The following is a 21,555-nucleotide window of genomic DNA, read 5'->3' as shown; positions in this document are numbered from 1 at the left end:
TTAGCCATATTGTTACTGTATACATCTAAATATATTCAAATGAAATTCTAAACAAGGATATCAATACATTATTAAACCAGCTTTTTTTTTAAAAAGGGAAATTTATTGATTTAAACAAGTAACCCTTAAAATAAAATAGATATACGAAGAAACTTCAAGTTACTAACCAGGTTGTCTCTGCTGGTATAGTGAACCATCCATCCTTCCTTCACCATTGTACTGCTCTTCCTCTTTGTGTGCTTGATTGACTGTACAACCCTCATTAGTGGAATATTATTGCTTGTTGATGGACTAAGTTTTTAAAAAGGTTATAACTTAATCAGAAACTGTTAAGATTTAAAGACATTTATACCAGTACTATGCTGTGTGTTTTCAGGAACAGACATCTTTTCTTACCTATAAATGCTATTTCTTTGATTGACAAGGTCAGCTTCTAAATAAGTTGAATGTCATTAGCTTAATGAGCATCCAGTTGAATAGCAGTATTTTTCAGCTGCGACATGTCACAGGGCTCCTACTAGCTTCCCCAGTACAAATGCCAAAGCACTTACGACAGAGTGATACGTTTACAAAATTGAAGATAAGATATGCCTGGTTGGAATGAGAATGACTAGAGAAATAAGACTGTCTCACTACAGATTAACTGAAGTGGTCATTTTTTTTCCTCCAACAAGCGAAAAATAGTATCGCTAATGCCTATATACCCTTATTCTATTCCACTGATTACACTATTCCATAATACTGCTATTCCACTGGTCATCTGTGCCTGGACAGCTTATGTCACATGTGTACATCTAGCTAGAAACGGACTTTCTTCATTTGAGCCATACCTGCACTAAACAATTTTAACACCCCCCCACCCCAAAAAAAAATCCCACTAGTGTTAGCTCAAGTGCAGACAAGGCTCTGGTGGCTTCTAACATTATTTTTTTTACATGAATTAATTAAGTCTGCAGGTTTATCCAACTTTGTGGGTAAAAACCACCAATGCCCTGTCCAGAAAGTGGTGGTAGCATTGGTGGGAATAGTTTGCAAACATGGCTTCAGAGAATCCAGCTGACACTTTTCAAAGTAATACAGAAATTTAAAAAAAATACATAATAAAATAAAGTACACTAACCCAAATTGGATAATGATTGTCCTATTTAAGCCCAAGAAGCTATTTAATTTCAGTCAAATCAGGTAGCAAATTCTTCTTCTCAAACTGTCAATACCCCCCCACTTTATGTAAGTAAAGACAATTGGTTTACAAGCTGTACACAGAGAAATCAACACTCACATCAAAATCTAAGCTACAAAAACTAAAATATCACCCCCTTTAGCCCCGCTCATAAGGAATTAAAACACAAGAGCTAAAACCATTTAAATCTATTTACAGTAGGAATTAATTTGGTCCAAGGTCAGTAGCATAAAATAGGCATGAAGATCTTGGTCAGCAAAGCATTTTCCATGGACTAATCTGTAATTCAAGCCATTTTTCAATAAGCTGATTTATTTCCAGGTTGACAGTCACAGTTCAGCAGCTTTTGCAAGAAAAAAAAATCCCAGCATATATCTAGGCTTTTAATTTACTTGGTTTTCATCTTTATTTGGGACTGAATGTTTTGTAAAACTGTGAAAATGAAGACCTGACTAGCAACAACAAATATGGAACTGTGCAAAACACTGTTTCAGTACACAGTATTGGGGAATGGAATGCCTGTAGCACAACAATCTATGTTGCTGCTTACCTGATAGTTTTGACAGCTTCTTCATCTTTGTCCACATCAAGATCAGAAGGGTCCATAAAGAACATTTTGTCCTCTGGAGGAGAAGGTTCTTCTACATCATCCAAACCCCGACTACCATCACTGTTTATTTCATTGCTGTCAACTTCCATTGGCATGTCCAAATCTTGGCCTGGACTAGAAGGTTCTAACAACAGATAGAATTATCTTAAGTTAATGACAAGTCACAGAACTCTCCCCTCTGATCTAGTCTTACACACACAAAAATCAAGTCACAGACAAACAAAAAGACAGTCGACCACACCTGTGAAACCATTTAAGAACCCTAAATTTTTTCATTACTGAGTAATGCAAAATGGCTTTAAAGTGGCCAGAGATGGTCAATTCCTTGTTCAAGGGAATGCTCCTCCAATGGAAAGCTTCCCCCTGTGCCAGCTGACCTCCCACTCCAGCATACAGAGGATGGGGGTGTTGGGGACAATCCAAAGGCAGGTGTTGCAGAACGGAGTTCGTACACACACAATTCTTCATTGGTATAAGTTAAAACTGCTCCCCTGAAGATTTCACTTATACTGCCAGGTGGCCCAGAACCAGGGAGATGCTATCAGTCATCTGTGATTCTCCCTCTCCATTCTCTCTTCACAAAGCTCAGACAGAATGGAGAATCAAGCCTATGTCCTCCCTTTTGAATAGGTCAGGACAGCCAAGGGAGAAATGATATTGGAAAAGGCAAAACCTCAAGAATTTAGGAAGAGAGGACACTTCCCCACAAGCCCTTTGGGAACAGAGTACTATTAAACAAACCAAAGCTCCAACAAGTTAAGAAGTTAGTGGAAATTCTCTTTCTTCAGATACATACAGAAATGTTACTAGCACATTACAAAATATTGTTTGGCTGACTGGCTATTAAAAATGAATTGTTGAGAGAGAATGTTTCCCCATGCAATTTTCCACTTTACTCCATTAAAAATGGCCCTTTTTTCGACAAAGAAAGCTGTCCTTCATGAAAAACATTGAGTAGACTGAACACAATTAAAACTCATCTTTGGACATGAAAAAATGTTCCAAATTCTTGACTTCAAGAGAAATCATCAAATGAAGTATACTGAGTTTGCCAAGATTTTTTTAAGTAAGTTTTAAACCACCAGAGACACACAGGTCTTAAAGCCAAATCTTTAATTCTCAATTACCTCAAAGGGACCAATTCTTCTCAAGGAATAAAAAAGGAGGAGTGGAAAAGGGCATTTAATAATCTTTAGCCTTAAAATACTCAGAGTTGACAGGATCAGAAAGTAACAAAAATAAGGTTTGTGTATTTTGTTGTGTCTCCAGAGATATTCCACTATTTGAAAACATGTTTTTCCTACCTCCATTGAAAACCACCTCTCCAAGACAGTCTCTAGGTACTTTAGACGCACAACGTTTGTGACAGTTAAATCTGCAATCTAAAATAGAAAAATCCCACATATGTCATTACATATAGTTTAGTTTTATTCAGACTCAGAAAGAGCCTCTGAAATAACTATCACATTATTTTCAACAAGATATTCAACCAACTTCAGGCCAGAAAGCACGTCAACAATCTTGTCACAAAGTCACTTGCTGAGATGCCTCCACTGCAATTCATTAAATCATACTGGCATCTGTGACTATCCTTTCATCTCTTCTCTCTCCAAGAAATATATTATTCTTTTCTGTCTCTCTCTCTCTCATTTGTTTTGTTTTTTTAATCCTGATTTTATTATTCTGTTCTGGTTAGAATAAGAATATATGAAAATATTCCCATCTCATAGAACTGGAAGGAACCCCAAAAGGTCATCGAGTCCAGCCCCTGTCTTCACTATCAGGACCAAGTACTGATTTTACCCCAGATCCCTAAGTGGCCCCCCTCAAGGATTGAACTCACAACCCTGGGTTTAGCAACTCAATGCTCAAACCACTGAGCTATCCCTCCCTTCCTCTCTGTCTTATTTCATACTCTCCCTTCTCCATCCCCAGTTCCCTTTTTCCCATTGTTATGGAATCAAAGATTGGCTCCTCCCTACCTTTTGTTCTGCCTGCTGTTATGGGACTAAAGTTTTGCTCCGACCTTCATTGCGACCACCATGGCCACTATGACACCAGGTCTTTCACCACCCCCGTCAAGGTTATAAGACTTCCCCATCTGCCAGGGCCATGATATTTCTCCCTTCAGTACAGTAATCACAGCTTAAAGATTTCCTTTGTCTCCAGGACTGCTTTTGAACCAACAATCTGGCCCTCCCTGCTGCTGCCCACATGAAGCAGGAGTCACCAGGGGTTTCTCACTTCCACAGGATTAACAGAAACAGCTCAGCCTCCTACCTTTTAACCTAAGAAGCTAAATGCTGGATCCAGCCACTTCCTTATTTAGTCTTCTGAGCACCTAGAGTGACAAAATGTCAACCAAGTAATTGTCCCTTTTCTCCAGGGATGTTTCTAGTAAGATTTACAGAACAAGGTCAGTTTCTTGATTTACTTTTGAGTAGCTGAAGAAAAGAAGATGCTCAGAATCCCAATAAGGAGCTGAGAAGAAAGTGTCGTACTCCATGAAATGCTAGTCATATTTATTTTTCATCTCTCTTCTTTCATGCCCATTTCTCACTTCTCTATGCTTTTTTGCTATCTATATCTACTGAAAGTCACTTCCCTGAAATTGCGGATAGAGGAATTCCATGTGTCTGGATGGATTCAAGACCAGTTCTCTTTGAAGTAACTGCTGTTAACCATTTTCACTCTCTAAAGGTTAAAATAAAGTTTCAAGTGTCTTTTTAAGCTTTGTTGTTTGATTACATATCAACAGTGCATGTCCTACAAGACAGAGATTCTAAATCCTAAATAATCCTGCATGCAGCCTAGAATTTTCAAGCTGTAATACCAGCAGAGATGAAAGATGTGAGGTTTTAACTCTTCCCATTGCAAAGAAATCTACTGATATCTGGTGTTCAATTTTACAGTTACTTTTACATAACAGATGAAAGAAAACAAAACCGAAAGAAAGTTTTAAACAAAAGCTTTTTACACACAGGATTACTGTAGATTTATTGGGCAACATGTCTCAAACTAAAACATGACCAAATAGTTTAGCCTCCAAATCTGACCTTCTGGTATACTCCACGAAGAAATGTCCATCAGATTGTAAAATATTCTATGTTAATTTTTAAGATTCACCACTCTGGGATTTTTAGCTTTCTCTGTGACAAACTGTGATGGTGTACCAGGCCCTTTGAGGCCCTCTGGAAGGCCTTGCAGTCTTACTACACCCCACCCCAGAAAAAGGCAATAGAGTGAGGTTTGTCTAAGTGGCCTAGAGAGGCTGCAGGGGAGGCAGCCAATCAGAGCCTAGAAGGCACATATAAAAGCAGTTGCAGGGCCTGGACAGCTCAGTTGCTGGCTGGAGCCAGAGGAGGAAGAATGCTGTTCCTGGCTGGCTGAGAAAGTTGCAGCAACTGGACAGAGCAGTCGTGGGCTGGGAAATTCCACAGGTACGGAGACTGGGGAGAAACCCTGCCTAAGCAGGGGTAGGACTGGGAAGCTCTGCAGGCACAGAGGCCTTGGAGAAATAGCCCTGACAAGAAGGGCCAGAGACTTGTTAGAAGCTCACCAGGTGAATGCACCTGAGAGCACAGGGCAGAGATTATTACGGACTCTCTGGGCAATGAGGCCTGGGAGAGACCCTGCTTAAACAGGGAACAAGCTGGGGACTCAACAAGCTGATAGGACACAGTGAGAAGCAGCCCAAGGAATGCTGCAATAGATAGTAGTGAAGGAAGCAGCAGGTGGCTGCTAGCCATAGGGTCCCTGGCTTAGGACCCAGAGTAGTGGGCGGGCCCAGGTCCCCCTCACTGGCCAAAGGCAGAGTGACCAGAAGGGCTGAGGATGCGCTCATGAACAGTGAATGACAACCCCTTTACACAAACAAAGCAATGAAACACTGAGTAGGTAAAGTCTGTAGTGTTTGGTATTCTGCAAATGCAGAGTCAATAGAGAAATAATGTGATAATATGCCATGTTCTGAGAGCTGTGAGAAAGATGTGAGAATATAAACAAAGAGGTAGAGATATGCTAAGATGTTCTCCCTATAAACACAGGTGCACCTAATGGAAAAAAACTAAACTGGTACAGGAAAAATGTGATCTAGGTCTTTTTAAGTACGATACTTGACAATGTCTCTAAGAGTTTTTGTATTTGTTTTTTAAAAGCTTCTGGTTGAAATGCAAGTGATTTTTAAAGGAGGGAATGTCTTCCACAATATTTTTTAGCTACTCAGAATGATCCTTGGAGGATTACCTTCTTTGCTGATCTACATGTGAACTAACTTATTATTCAAGTACATTATTCACAAAATTATACATCCAATTAATACCTTTTTGAATGGAGCAAAGCATGAAAACTGCAATTATCTTAAATATATAATTCTGTTTTAAATAAAGCTGCTATTTTAGATAATGAGATTCATTTTTAAAATGTTTAAATATTGTAACATTAATTGAAATTAATCTGATTGCTGTAGAGCACTGAACTCCTACCTTTACACTGCATTCCTTGGCGAAAAAGGCCCTTGAGCAAACGTTTGCAGTACTGGCATATGGTGGGACGAGTATAGGAATGGACAGCAAAGGTGTGAGGAACCTTCACCCTGCAAAGCACCATCTTTTCCATCCAGATTGGACGCCCACTCCAGGAGGGAATTCTCTTGCTGGGCTCTGGGTGGCAGCGCTGGAATAGAGGACGCACATGAGATTCTAATAAGAACATGTCAAGCTTAGAAACAATTTTTTTCAAGGGGCGCTTGGCCCAGACATTGAGCAAACATCTTTTTGCAGAGCATGTTGGCCAGGCAGTTTTAAGAAGTAATTTTGGAAGTCTGAAGGAAGCACCATACTGTAAAGATTTGCAGAGAACAGGAAAAAGTTTATGAATCTGTATCTCCACAAGGACTAAAACGATAAACAAAACCAAAAATACCCACACTTTTGATTTCTTCAGGTAGTATGGTAAAGGCTCAGAAACAGCACAGGCCTATGATAAACATCAGCCTCACATGCAGACTTCTCCAAAATGGGAGGCGTTACAGGCAATAACCCCAGAAATAGACACCTGCCACATCATGCTGTTTCAGAAAGCCTTGCATGCCGGGACAATTTACTAAATTAGGTAATAATCCATAATAATGTGTAATTTAAAAATTTTAATGAAATATTCAAAGCCTTACTGCTGATCTAGGTGCATTGTTTATGAAAGTAAAATAATAGTACTTAGTTTCAGGACAACCATATGGAAAACACTGAACACCAGAGAAGGTGGAGGAACGTGGCACTGCAAAACTCAAACTATAATAACATAGGACCAACTGACAAGACTGCAAATCCAGTAACCTATATTGTCAATTTAATCCCCTTAACACTGAAAATAAAAACAAAGATGAAATCTAAGATGCACTGGGCAAATATGCAGAATTTGTATGCCAAAAAAAATTGGATATACCATTGGATATACTATTAGGTGGAGAAATAGTGATTATTCTATCATAATTCAACTGAACATCTGCAAAGATTTTCAGTAATAACTTAGTTGTATTTATCTTCAGTGCTCTGAGACTGGACCCTCTCGTCTCTGACCAAAAGGTGTATTGTGTTCCTGAATGTTACTGTCTGTAAAATGTATACTGTAAGGTCTCTGAAGTAAGGAAAGGCATCTCCCTCCACGTACTGTAGAACACCAAACACACCAATGGTACATAGTAAATGACAGTAACAGTGTCTGACAGTAACGACCAGGATAGTATCTTAAAGACCTTGGACTAGATCCTCAGCTGATACAAAGTGAAGTTGCTTCACTGAAGTCTGGTATTCCCTTCCCACAATGGAGTTCAGTCACTCAAGGAATAAAAACAATTTTACAAAACAGCTCTGAAAGGGGCAGATGCCCCACTGTGTTCTCTAGTGAAATTTAAAACTGTTTATGCCTGGGATTATTATATCTTCTGGCATCATATTGTTGGGAGCTGAGACATATTTAGGCCTGGCAGAAGCCTGCTGTTCATTATCAAAACAGGTTTCAGAGTAGCAGCCGTGTTAGTCTGTATCCGCAAAAAGAACAGGAGTACTTGTGGCACCTTAGAGACTAACAAATTTATTTCAGCATGAGCTTTCGTGAGCTACAGCTCACTTCTTCGGATGATGTTTAACAGTATAAGCATATGTAGAAGTGTGTATGTGTAAAAAAACTGCAGAGTAATCATGTATAATGTTGCACATGTGTAAGAAAACTGCAAAGTAATCATATTTCTGAGAACAAGAAAAAATAAAGTAACTACAAACCTAGAAAAGACTAATTTGAACAACATTAAACTTGTACTGACAAGGGAGGAGAGTTAATATGGAAATGAGAGACTAATACACCTCTACCCCGATATAACGCAACTTGATATAACACAAATTCGGATATAACGTGGTAAAGCAGGTAAAGGGGGGGGCTGCGCACTCAGGTGGATCAAAGCAAGTTTGATATAACGCGGTTTCACCTATAACGCGGTAAGATTTTTTGGCTCCTGAGGACAGTGTTATATCGAGGTAGAGGTGTATACATGTATATGAAAAGATAACAAAATTATATAAATAAGTTTGTGTAACAAAGGGACATTGAAGCTGTACTGTCTGGTGCTGGAGGCAACTGCAGTAAGATTGTCCTAATGAGCTTCCCACTTGTAAGTAATTGATCACTACCGGCTGAATATTTTGCGATAATAAATCTCTCTTAGACCCATCTGTTGAGTAAATGAACCTCAACCCAACACATATGACAGCAAAGAAACTTGACAAAAATTAAGATGCAGAATCCTGGCCAAAGACAACAAAGTAGAAATTTTGTAACTGCAACATAACCCCTGCCATAACTCTGGCCACACAATGCTATTTCTATCAATTGCAATTAACTCTTAGATTTTATTTTTTAAACAGACAGTTAGAAGGTAAGAACAGGTTTAATTTCAGTTATCTTACTCCCACCCACCGGTCACAGTTAGTAACAAATATAACTGATCTAATGACCCCATTGGCCCTTGGATGTTTTGTTGCCCTGTCTGGGATATAAGAGCTTGTGTTAATTTCTCATCCCTCTTAATAGTGGGGGACTACTGTGGATAATATCTATGAGAAGAATACTTCCTGTAAGATCTTTACTCCCTACATAAATGTGTCTGTTGAATTCTGTGGAACATTCTCTCTTTTCACACTATAAATGTACAATTTATGCTGTGTTTTACCCAATTAACTATTATAGTCTGATAAGTAATTGCACACTAAACCTAAATTCCAAAAGGAATCAATGCATTTTATCATCTCTTATCCCAAGATTTTTAAAGAATACACATTACTGTGAATGACACATTAATGGCAAAATTATACATAAGTTATAATCCACCTCAAATTTCACTTCTTACAATCCCTGTAATAACACAGAATTATCATCAAATGTCATAGCGTAAAAGATTCACCAGCAAGTTAAAAATAAACAAGCATGGCCTGAAATGGTTAATCTGAACTAGTTTTTACTCAATTTAAATCAATTGATATAAGGCTGGTTCTAGTTCCCAGAAACATGATGGATTTAACTCAGCATTATTGCGTATAAAGTGTATTTTGTTTTTACACTTTTGTTACATACCTCTTCAGTGGCAGTGGCTGTGTATTCAGTTTGCACTGGTCTGGGAACTGAAAGCCCAGCACTTGGTAAAGACACATTTGACAAACGCCTCTTTCTCACTCCACTACAGTTATTTGGGATCTTGAAGGCACATCGCTTATGGTAGTTTAATCCACAGCCTAAAAATGTCAGTTTGAAAAAATTATGTAAAGAGAACTCCTCCTTTAGCACAAATAATTAAAATATTTTAAAATGGCAAGTATAATATTAATATTTTATAAAGCAGAGAGGAAAAATATAAATCCAGAAACATAGCAGACAAATGTAGCAATTTGTTTAGATTCAGTTAAAGTAATAGAATAGGAAACTCAGTATTTATTGTTACTGTAATTTACAATAATGGCTTGCTTTGCACTAAAAATTTTGGAGTTTGCCATTTACCTAAATAATGATTTCCGATTACTCTTGCCTGATACTTGATAAAACCTGGAAACAGGGTCTCTCAGATTGTGTGTGGCTACTGATCTTCCTCACTTTTTCCACAGGCAGGCTCTCATGGCTAAGCTGAAGCCACAGGAGTGAAGAGGAAGCCAATGGGCAGGAAGTGGTGTGTTTCAAGTACCTGGACACCAGCCTGCTGACAACAGGTTGCAACACTTTCCACAATCCAGCTGGACAAAGGCCATATGGAAAAGGGTTCCCCTTTGGGACTCTCTCCATTAAACTATTAAAAAAGCTATTTCAAGGAACTCAAACTCTACACTAACTGAGCCTCTCAAAACCCCTGGGAATTAAGTATTCCCTTTTTTTTACAGGTGGGAAACAGGAACAGGGAAATTAAGTGTCTTGCCCAAGGTCATACAAATTTTGTGTCAGAGCCACAAACAGAACTCAGGTTTCCTGATATACAGTCAAAGCTCCAATTGAACTATGCTCCTTCCCAAAAACTGAATTCATCGCTGACCAACAAATTAATTATACAACGTAATTAAGGTACAGAGCCTGCCATTATAATTTCCCTGTAACTTTCTGTAAAGATAAAAGCTAAAACATCATGATTCACCTATCAGCTATTAACACTTGACTTACCTTCACATTTTAATCCTTGTCGTACCAAACCCCAAAGCATCTCCCCACAATAGTCACAAAATGTAGGAGCCTTGTAAGAATGCACATAAAGTGCATGAGGACGAATCTGGAAATCTTCAACTGTAGCCAAAGCTTTAAAAAAATTGCAGTAAATTATATATTTGTGTCTATAAGAATAATAAGTATTTATTGAAACAGTTCATTGTTTTAAAACAGTAGTTTCAAAGAACACCATCAAGCTGTTTAATACAAAAAAATACATCCCAAAATCCCATACATTTGGAGGATTTCTCATACCCACTCATGCACAATTTTTAGCCAAACTTTTTAATCTGTTGGTATCTGTAAAATAATAGAATCATGAGTACCAAACAGTACTTGCTACTGAAGAATATTTAGTGCTGACAAACTTGGTTAGTGGGGGGGTGGCGCATATGGAGCTACAAAATTAATGAGTGAAGAAAACCCAGCAGATTAAGTATAATTTAATTTTATTAAAACATTTGATAGGGTGCCTCACAAAACATTACTTAAAAGATAATTCAAAATAACTTGGAACAATATTAGGTGAATAGAGAACTGGCAGGACTGTAATCAAAGGGTAATGCTAAACCAGGCTACCAAGGTGACAACTCAAATTTTACTGTCTTCTGAAGTACTCTGCCAACAAGAGACAAGGAAGAAAACTGGGTTACCATATTGCACTTTCAGTCATTAGAGTATCAGAGGGGTAGCCGTGTTAGTCTGGATCTGTAAAAGCAGCAAAGAGTCCTGTGGCACCACTGTGCTACGACACATGGTTCAAGGAAACTGCCTTCCCAGTTTTGCTTGAGACAAGTCAAGGAGAACAGTGACCAATGCAATTCCTACTTCTCTGGCTGGATCTAACTCCTGTCTCAGAAACTAGGCAAGAAATTCCTCTCGGTATCCAAGGTGGCATTCTGGGCCTCAGTTATCATACCCCTGCTTTCTATTCCCCCTGGGTTACTGATATATGCCAGAGTGTTGGCTCTAAAGCCCAGGGAGGGGAGCAGGTTTCAGAGCCTGAGCCACAACGTCTACAATGCTGTTTTTAACGCTATAGTGTGAGTCCTGCAGGCCATAATCTGTAGACCCGGGCTCCAAGACTCACTGCACAGATTTTAAAATGCAGAGTAGACATACTCTGTTAGGTTTCCATTTCCAACTTTACCAACAGTCCATGGATGTCTCTCCATTTATTTCAATAGGCTTTGAATCAGATCCATAAAGACCAACACCACAAAGATTCTGAAAAATGCAATGGGTTCTTTAATAACCACCACCTTTGTTTTCTGCATCATCTACAAGATCAGGGGTTCTCAAACTGGGGGTCACGAGGTTATTACATGGGGGGTCATAAGCTGTCAGCCTCCACCCCAACCCCGCTTTGCCTCCAGCATTTATAATGGTGTTAAATATATTTAAAAGTGTTTTTAATTTATAAGGGGGGGGTCACACTCGGAGGCTTGCTATGTGAAAGGGGTCACCAGTACAAAAGTTTGAGAACCACTGTACAAGATGGTTCACTCAAGCAACACAATGTCTCATAACACCACATCCGGACAGGTAATGATTCAGAAGACTCATCTACATTAGCACACTTTTTTGCTGTAATCCACCACTGATGGAAATTGTAAAATAGAAAGGGTGCAGACCTAGGTATAAACAACATGGTTGCTGGGGGAAAAGGGGAGGTGGAAGGAAACCACACCTGAGTTCTAGCTATACTTTAGCTTCCACAGTTAATACCAGAGTTTGAGGATTAAGACCACAAAGTTTGTTAGTGCAGATGCAGTCACAGGGAAGACAAATTCACTGAATCAAATACCATTTCAGGGAACACACTGGATTTCTTTGGAAATCTGCCTCAAAGCCTGCTCAGCCAAATAGCTTCAAGACCCACAGCCCATGGTTATATTGTTGCAGACAGTGCACTGTAATACTGTGACTGTTTTATTGAATAAGAAGAATGGCTTCATTACAACTACAAAGGACTTACCAGAAAGCACAACCTCAACAAGATCTCCTTCATGTATCTCTTCTGCTGATGTAATCCTCTGCAAAATATTTTCCGAGTTCAGGTCATGGCGAAAGAGGAGAATTTTGTCATACATGCCAAAGAAACCACACTCTGGGAACTGCAACAAAAAAGACTCAAAATTAGCACATGCCATAGTTTGCTACATCCCATAAACTGAATATTTTCTATATGACTACAGAACTTTTGTGTGCTGCAAGCATTCCACTAGAGCACCATGATGCGGTTAATACCTCAACTTCTGAAAAATAAGTTATCGACTTGAAATACAGCACAGGCTAAAAAAAGGCAGAAATTAAGTATGTATATTAAAATGGAAACTTCCTAAAACTACACTAAAAAGAAAGAGGCTTTTAGCCATGTTTTCTTGCTATCATTGATGCTGATACACCGATGGAGAATTACAGGTCTGAATTTTGCCAGATGCAGCCAACGATTCTAGAACTAATTTGATCCATTTAAAGGAAAATAAGACCTGCAAATTCAATATGCAATCTGAAAGCTAAGCTTTGCTCTAACTCAACATCACCACCAGTAATCCTAATCCAGCAGAGGTGCTATTCAAGTATGTACCTTTGTAAACATTCACCTCCAGATAAGATTATATAAATAAACTTAGTTAACACTTCTGTTGATATGTGAGACAGAGAAGAATCCAACTCAGTGTCCTACAACTCTTTAGATTCACAGGAATAAAAAGAGTAAAATCTTATTTTTGTCAAAGACAGCAGATAGGACTCTGAATACACACAGGGAGCAAATATGCTTACAACACTGTCATTTTTCTGACCATACCTTACTTGACTCCGTGTTTGCCCATTTTCCAAGAGTATTGTTATCAATTGTTGGCAGTAGGAAAAGACGGTTACTCACCGTAGTAACTGTTGTTCTTCGAGATGTGTTGCTCCTATCCATTCCATGTAGGTGTGCACACCGCGCGTGCACGGCTCTTCGGAACATTTTTAGCCTAGCAACTCCGGCGGGCCGGCTGGGCGCCCCCTGGAGTGGCGCCGCTATGGCGCTGGATATATACCCCAGCCGGCCCGTCCGCTCCTCAGTTCCTTCTTGCCGGCTACTCCGACAGTGGGGAAGGAGGGCGGGTCTGGAATGGATAGGAGCAACACATCTCGAAGAACAACAGTTACTACGGTGAGTAACCATCTTTTCTTCTTCGAGTGATTGCTCCTATGCATTCCATGTAGGTGATTCCCAAGCCTTACCTAGGCGGTGGGGTCGGAGTGAGACGTGGCAGAGTGTAAGACTGCGGAGCCGAAGGCTGCATCGTCTCTGGATTGCTGCACCAACGCGTAGTGGGAAGCGAAGGTGTGGACAGAAGACCAGGTGGCCGCTCTACAGATGTCCTGGATGGGGACATGGGCCAGGAAGGCGGCTGACGAGGCCTGCGCCCTCGTCGAGTGAGCGGTGAGGCGGCATGGTGGCACGCGAGCAAGCTCGTAGCATGTCCGGATACATGCCGTCACCCAGGATGAAGTCCGCTGCGAGGAGACCGGCTCGCCTTTCATGCGGTCGGCAACTGCTACAAACAGCTGTGGCGAGCGCCGGAAGGGCTTCGTGCGCTCGATATAAATAGCAAGGGCCCTGCAGACGTCCAGGGTGTGAAGCTGTTGCTCACGAGGTGAGGCGTGCGGCTTCGGGAAGAAGACCGGAAGGAAGATCTCCCGATTGAGGTGAAAGGCCGATACCACCTTAGGGAGGAAGGCCGGGTGTGGCCGAAGCTGCACCTTGTCTGCGTGGAATACGGTGTATGGTGGACTAACCGTTAATGCACGGAGCTCAGAAACTCGTCTTGCCGATGTAATTGCGACTAGGAAGGCTGTCTTCCAGGAGAGGTAGAGTAGAGAGCACGTGGCCAGGGGCTCGAAGGGCAGTCCCATAAGCTTGGCCAGAACGAGATTTAAATCCCAGGTCGGGGTAGGACGCCGCACCGGCGGGTACAAGCGGTCCAGGCCTTTAAGGAAGCGGGAAACCATCTGGTTGGAGAAGATGGACCGACCTCCTATGGATGGACGAAAGGCAGACACTGCTGCCAGGTGCACCTTCAAGGAGGAGACCGCAAGACCTTGTTCTTTAAGGTACCAGAGGTAGTCCAGGATTGTAGGGATAGGGACTACGAAGGGATTGAGGCCGCGTTGGTCACACCAGAGCGCGAAACGCTTCCATTTCGCGAGGTAAGTGGAGCGAGTGGAAGGCTTTCTGCTCTCTAGCAGGACTTGCTGTACTGCCGCCGAACAGTCCCTCTCCGCGTGGGTCAACCACGCAGGCACCAAGCTGTAAGATGGAGGGACTGCAGGTTCGGATGGCGGAGTCTGCCGAAGTCCTGCGTGATGAGGTCCGGCCACAACGGAAGGGTCATGGGATCCTGAACGGAAAGCTCGAGCAGCAGGGTGTACCAATGCTGTCTCGGCCAGGCCAGAGCGACGAGTATAAGGCGGCCCCTGTCCCTCCGAAGTTTGAGCAGCACCCGGTGTATGAGCGGGAACGGAGGGAAGGCGTAGAGAAGGTGATCCATCCAGGAGCACAGGAAAGCGTCCGACAGGGAGCCTGGAGAGCGACCCTGGTACGAACAAAACTGGTGACACTTTCTGTTCTCCTTGGAGGCAAACAGGTCTATCTGGGGAAACCCCCACCTCCGGAAAATTGTGTGCACCACATCTGGGCGGAGGGACCACCCGTGGGAGAGGAACGACCTGCTGAGATGGTCGGCCAGCGTGTTCTGCACTCCTGGAAGAAAGGACGCTTCCAGGCGAATCGAGTGGGTCACGCAGAAGTCCCACAGGAGCATCGCTTCCTTGCAGAGCGGGGAGGAGCGAGCTCTGCCCTGCTTGTTCACATAGAACATCGCCGTCGTGTTGTCCGTGAACACCGCCACGCATCGGCCTTGCAGACGGGCGCGGAAGGTGTGGCACGCCAAGCAGACTGCACGCAGCTCCCTGACGTTGATGTGGAGGGAGAGCTCCTGGGGCGACCAGAGACCCTGGGTGTGAAGGTCGCCCAGGTGGGCCCCCCATCCCAACGCCGAGGCATCCGTGGTGAGGGGGGCGGAACGGAACTCCTGCACACACAATCTCTGGGTCCAGCCACCAGTTGAGGGAGTCGAGGGTCGGTTTCGTGACTGTGACTACCATGTCTATGGAGTCGCAGTGCGGGCGGTACACTGACGCCAGCCAGGATTGAAATGGGCGAAGGCGCAGTCTCGCGTACGCGGTGACGAACGTGCAGGATGCCATGTGACCCAGGAGGCGTAGGCAGGACCGAACTGTTGTAGTGGGAAAAGTGTGCAGGTCCCGGATGATGGAGACCATCGTCTGGTGCCGAGGTCGAGGGAGACAGGCCCTGGCTACCGTGGAGTCGAGGACCGCTCCGATGAACTCCACTCTTTGCGATGGAGTCAAAGAGGACTTCTCGGCATTGACGAGAAGGCCCAGTACCCGAAACAGGGATAGTATTTCGGACATTTGATCTGCTACCAGTTGTCGGGATGGTCCGCGAACCAGCCAGTCGTCGAGATACGGGTAGACGTGTATGCGACGACGGCGGAGTGCTGCAGCAACTACTGCCATGCACTTGGTGAAGACCCTCGGCGCGGTGGACAGGCCAAAGGGTAGCACCGCAAACTGGTAGTGCGCGCTGTTGACCACGAAACACAGGTAGCGTCGATGGGGAGGGTAAATCGCGATGTGGAAGTACGCGTCCTTCATATCGAGGGCGACAAACCAGTCTCCCGGATCCAGGGAGGGAATAATGGTCCCCAGAGTTACCATACAAAATTTGAGCTTGACCAGGTACCTGTTGAGCTCCCGGAGGTCTAGTATAGGCCAGAGACCTCCTTTCGCCTTGGGGATGAGAAAATAACGGGAATAGAATCCCCTGCCCCGCATATCATGCGGCACCTCCTCTATGGCACCCAAGCTCAACAGAGTCTCAACCTCTTGTAGGAGGAATTGCTCGTGAGAGGGGTCCCTGAAGAGGGACGGGGAGGGTGGGGGCGAAATAAACTGAAGGCGGTACCCGTACTGGATAGTATGAAGTACCCAGTTGTCCGTTGTTATTTGGGACCATGCCGGGAGGAAGTGAGAAAGGCGGTTGCAAAATAAACGGGAAGGATCCGGGGAAGAGACTGATGGGCCGTCCTCGGGTGTCCCGTCAAAACGCCTGCTTGGGCTCTTGCGGGGCCTTGGACGACGCCTGGGCCTGGTTGCGCTTGTTGCCGGATGGCCTACGGCGGTTTAGGCTGCTTCGCCGACTATTATAGGGCCGCGACCTGGCCTGGGTAAAAGGCCGGTAGGGCTGCTGCTGCCGGAATGACCTCCTCGGGGTAGCCGGTGTGTGCATACCCAAAGTGCGAATAGCGATACGACTATCCTTGAGGGTCTGAATCCTGGAGTCCGTTTTCTACGAGAACAGACCGTGAGTCTCAAAGGGGAGGTCCTGTAGAGTATATTGCACCTCCGGCAGCAAGGTGGAGGACTGCAGCCAGGAGATGCGCCACATGATCACTCCTGAGGCCAGAGTTCTGGGTCCTGAGTCCGCCGAGTCCAGAGCAGTCTGGATGGAGGACCGGGAGGCTTTCCTGCCCTCTTCGATGAGAGCGGAGAACTCCTGTCGGGAAGTCGTCGGGATCAGCTCCGAGAACTTAGTCAGAGACACGAAAATGTCAAAGGTGTAATGAGCTAGGACGGCCAACTGGTTGGCAATCCGGAGCTGGAGACCCCCTGCCGAGTACACCTTCCGGCCCAACAGGTCCATGCGCCTGGCGTCCTTAGACTTTGGCGCCGGGGCTGGCTGCCCATGCCTCTCGCGGTCATTAACAGACTGCACTACGAGGGAGTCTGGAGCGGGGTGGGTGTACAAATACTCATAGCCGGTGGGGGGAACCGAGTATTTTCGTTCGACACCCCGTGCGGTAGGAGGGACGGACGCCGGTGACTGCCAGATGGTAGTGGCATTCTTCTGGATAGTCCGGATGAACGGGAGGGCCACCCGCAGCGGGGCCTCAGCTCCAATCACCTTGGTCACCGGGTCGTCATCCTCCGGGACCTCCGCCACCGGGAGGTCAATAGCCTTCACCACCCTGCGAAGAAGGTCCTGGTGGGCCCACAAGTCAATCGGAGGGGGGTCCGCCGTAGAAGCCCCCGCTACCGCCTCATCCGGTGAGGAAGATGAGGATAGAGTCTGGACCACCACATCTGCCGGTGGTTGCTCCGGAGGGTAGGAAGCTGTGTCGTGCCCCGGATGCTCTGTGGGACCAGGTGGCGACAGGGCCTCACCCGGTGGTGATGGGGGAGGCCTGCTCACTGTGGCTTCTGGCACCCTGTGTTCAGCACCCGCGGGGTGCGGGGGGAGAGGGAGCCCTTGGGGCTTGTGGTAGGCCCAGGGAACCCAAAAACCCCACTGCTGTGGTCCAAGGTCCTGGTTCTGGGTGCCCGCCCGAAGGTCTCTCCCGCTGCCCGCCTGAGAGGCGACTGACGCGAAGGCCACGGGGGGGCAGAGGCGCTGATGGAGTGCGCCGTGGAAGTTGGCAGTTTGTCCCCGGACGGTACCGAGGATCGGTGCCGACCGTCGCGGTGCCAGGATGGAGATCGGGACTGTCGACTACCTCGGTACCGAGAGCATGACCGCGATCTCGATCAACGGTGACGGGAGCGGCTTCGGGAGTCGCGGTGCAGAGAACGGTACCGGGAGCCGGACCTCCTACGGTACCGGCGGTCCGGTGACTGGGACCGGGACCGTCGCCGGGAGTGCGACCGGTACCGCGATGCTGAGCAGTACCGGGACTGCGACCGGTGCCGAGACGGGGAGCGGTACCGAGACGTTGATCGGTGCCGGGATCGGGATCGGCGTGACGGCGACCGTTTCCGGGATCGGGACCAGGACCGAGACTTGGAGCGCCGTCTATCCCGTCTGTCAGGGGTCGGGGGCCGCATCATCGCCGGCTTGCCCACCGACTGAACAGCCCGCACCGGCGGTGCCGGGGGCCGGAGGCTTGGTGCCTCTGTGAGCTCGATGAGCTCTCTCGCCGTCGAGAAGGTCTCGGGCGTGGACGGGAGATGTAGCTCGACCGCGGTTGGCACCGGGGAGCAGGGAGGTACCAGACTCGACGGCTCTTGAGGTGCCGGAGTCAACGGAACCATGCACGGCTTGTGCACTACCACAGCCGGTGCCGGAGGTGCCGGTGATGGCTGGGTAAGCTGTCCCGGAGCATGAGGCTTAGAAGCCGAGTACGCCGTCTTCCGTTTCCTCGGTGGAGAGAGGGAACGGTGCCGGGATGTCGGTGCCGGCTGCGAAGTCCGAGCAGTGTCGGTACCGGGGCGGCTCGGTGCCGCTGGTGCGCTGCGCGCCAAGGACGATTTCGGTGCCGCTGGGGTTGGCGCGGGAGGTTGAAGTGCCACCTCCGTAAGGAGCTGCTTCAGGCGAGAGTCCCGCTCCTTTCTGGTGCGCGGCTTAAACGCCGTGCAGATCGGGCACTTATCTGTTCTGTGGGATTCCCCGAGGCAGCGCAGGCAGGAGTCGTGCAGGTCCCCAACGGGCATGTGCCGCTGGCAAGCCGCACAGGGCTTAAACCCCGGTGCCTTGGGCATGAGCCCGCACCGGTTGTGGAAGAAGAGGGGCTAACCCCCCTAATTCCCTTACTATACTATATCTAACTAAACTTATTCAACTAATCTAACAACTAAACTAAGGTAACCAACTATGTACACTGAAGAAATGGAGAAACGCTAGGGCTGTGGAGGTAAGGGAGCACTCCACTGTTCCAACTGGCCATCACGGGCGGTAAGAAGGAACTGAGGAGCGGACGGGCCGGCTGGGGTATATATCCAGCGCCATAGCGGCGCCACTCCAGGGGGCGCCCAGCCGGCCCGCCGGAGTTGCTAGGCTAAAAATGTTCCGAAGAGCCGTGCACGCGCAGCGCGCACACCTACATGGAATGCATAGGAGCAATCACTCGAAGAAGAAAGACAAGTTTTGTTTTCTTTGGACCGTGTACATCAATATAGTAGTTCACACAGGAAAAGGAGAACCCAAATGGGTCCTGGAGAGCAGTGAAAACCTATCATCCCAGCCTCCCCCATCCTTGTGTCCAAACAGTTTGTACTCAGAGGTTGGGTGAAAAGGAATATACAAAAGCAGTTTGTAGAAGGGAGGAAGGAGAACATAGGAGAGACATGTCACAGTATACAACAAGGGACAAAACTTTTAATTAAAAAGTGAAGTTTGGATTACAATTTCTTTACATACCCAGAAAACATAAAATATACACATTAAACATTCATGGTACCACATTACTGAAGTACCATACAGCATATAATTTTCTTTAGCCAAGGGAACTGATGGTGTATTTCTGCCAGCGAATTTGTACAGATTCAATGATTGTGTCCATTGTTTCTGTATTTTCTTCTTTTCTATGTCATTTGAAAAGAAATGGGCTTGGATTGTAACTAAATTTTGAGATTTGAAAACCATTCTAATGCTTCTTGGGTAGCCACCGCGTTCCCCCTTGTGCCACCACTGCAAATACGAATGGGTCAGTTGTCTGATGCATCGCATTGTTTGTAGCTAACCAGTCACAATATGGCGATTCTTTGATTTTCCATTTGTGATGGAGATATCCACACCCCCTTAGCACTGTCCAAACACCAGTTGAGTGCAGTCCACTGCCTGTGGGGAAGGCAGAATGTTAGGACATCTTTCGCTGGATCTTCATTCAGGTCTTCAAAATATCCCACAAGCGGCCCAAGATTCAAGCCAGCGAGTTCTTGCGTCCTTTCCATTGGCCTGTAGCATTGACACACAGATCCAGAAAGGCTTCCTGGATTTGAATGGGGAAAGTAGCAACGAAATGAGGTCTTAGTATATCAGCAGATCCAGAGTGGCCAGGATCCTCTTGTACTCCTGGACCCCACCAATGACTCACCTGATGTTGGCTGGCACAGTGCCTGCTAACCATTGTGAGGATATCACTGATTTCAGTGTCAATGAGATTGGTGTGGGAGTTGTTTTACCAAACTGGCATACAACACTCCACCATTGGCAAGACCAGGGCTTGTACTGACATTCAAAGCATGCTTGCACATCCCCAGGATATGCTTGTGAGCTTCTTGATGATATTAACCCTTGTCTTTATCTTCTTTTTGGTGTTGTCAACATGTTGGTGACAGCTTGGCATCTGATCAAGGGTAACTCCAAAGAACTCAGGATTGTGGTCATGGAGTAGAGGCAGGCCACAGAAGTCCACTTTCCTTGGCACTTCAGCCTCATGGTTATTCAAATGGAAGGCAGAGACAGGTGTTTTCAAAGTGTTGGGTTTCAGTTGCCAAGCTCTGAAATACTTCTCAAATGTCCAGAGATAGTTGTTCATGACCTTTTCTGTGGCCTTCAAAGATGATGCTTGCATTGCTTGCACAGTGTCATCTGCATAGATGAATTTACAGTATGATGTGACCAGAATGTTGCTGGTACAGAGAGAACAGTGCAGGCACTAAAATGGATCCATGTGGGCGGCTATTGTTCAATCTCCACGATGTGTTGGCAGATTCACCAAGGTGTACAGTGATTTTTCTGTTACTCAGCATCTCAGTGATAAGTATGATGGTTGATTAGCACCGAAAAGCTAATTAGTTCAGCAGGAGACTTCTGCGTCATACAGTATCTTATGCAGAAGGTCAATGAATGCTGCCACTGTTTTTAATTTTCACTGGTAGTCGGATTTTATGTAGCTGGTTAAGGCCAGCACCTAGTCACAGCAGTTGCAACTAGTTCTAAATCTGGCCTACTCTTTGGTGACCAGTAGCTCCAGTATCAGCTACAATCTTTGAAGTAGGAGCCGCTCCAGTTTATAGCAACTGCTAAGGAGGGAGATGAGCCAGTATCTTTTGGGGGTCAGGGGCCTCTTTTCCAGGCTTCAAAATGGCTATGATCTTATTTCCTTACCAGTTGGTAAGGAAATAATTTCCTTCCTTATGCCAACATTTCTTCAACAACACTGGTGTGACCATC

At 45.3% G+C, this 21,555-nt stretch overlaps 1 protein-coding gene across 5 annotated transcripts in view; it reads right to left on the bottom strand.

The window, feature by feature from the left end:
- PRKD3 (protein kinase D3) overlaps window positions 1-21,555 on the bottom strand; it is an 87,915-nt gene that overhangs the window by 25,043 nt on the left and 41,317 nt on the right. For 4 of the 5 annotated variants that reach the window (XM_045009314.1, XM_045009316.1, XM_045009313.1 and 1 more), the window contains 7 exons: window positions 12,502-12,640; window positions 10,482-10,613; window positions 9,414-9,571; window positions 6,275-6,464; window positions 3,095-3,172; window positions 1,731-1,914; window positions 168-291 (listed from right to left, as the gene is read on the bottom strand). In XM_045009314.1, the coding sequence (XP_044865249.1) occupies window positions 168-291; window positions 1,731-1,914; window positions 3,095-3,172; window positions 6,275-6,464; window positions 9,414-9,571; window positions 10,482-10,613; window positions 12,502-12,640 (1,005 nt within the window). The remainder of the gene's footprint in view (window positions 1-167; window positions 292-1,730; window positions 1,915-3,094; window positions 3,173-6,274; window positions 6,465-9,413; window positions 9,572-10,481; window positions 10,614-12,501; window positions 12,641-21,555) is intronic. The other variant, XM_045009315.1, reaches the window with a different exon arrangement.

The sequence above is a fragment of the Mauremys mutica genome, chromosome 3 (genome assembly GCF_020497125.1).
Source record: "Mauremys mutica isolate MM-2020 ecotype Southern chromosome 3, ASM2049712v1, whole genome shotgun sequence".
Lineage (NCBI taxonomy): Eukaryota > Metazoa > Chordata > Testudines > Geoemydidae > Mauremys > Mauremys mutica.
Note: the sequence above shows the minus strand (reverse complement) of the source record. Positions and strands in the feature narration are given on the sequence as shown.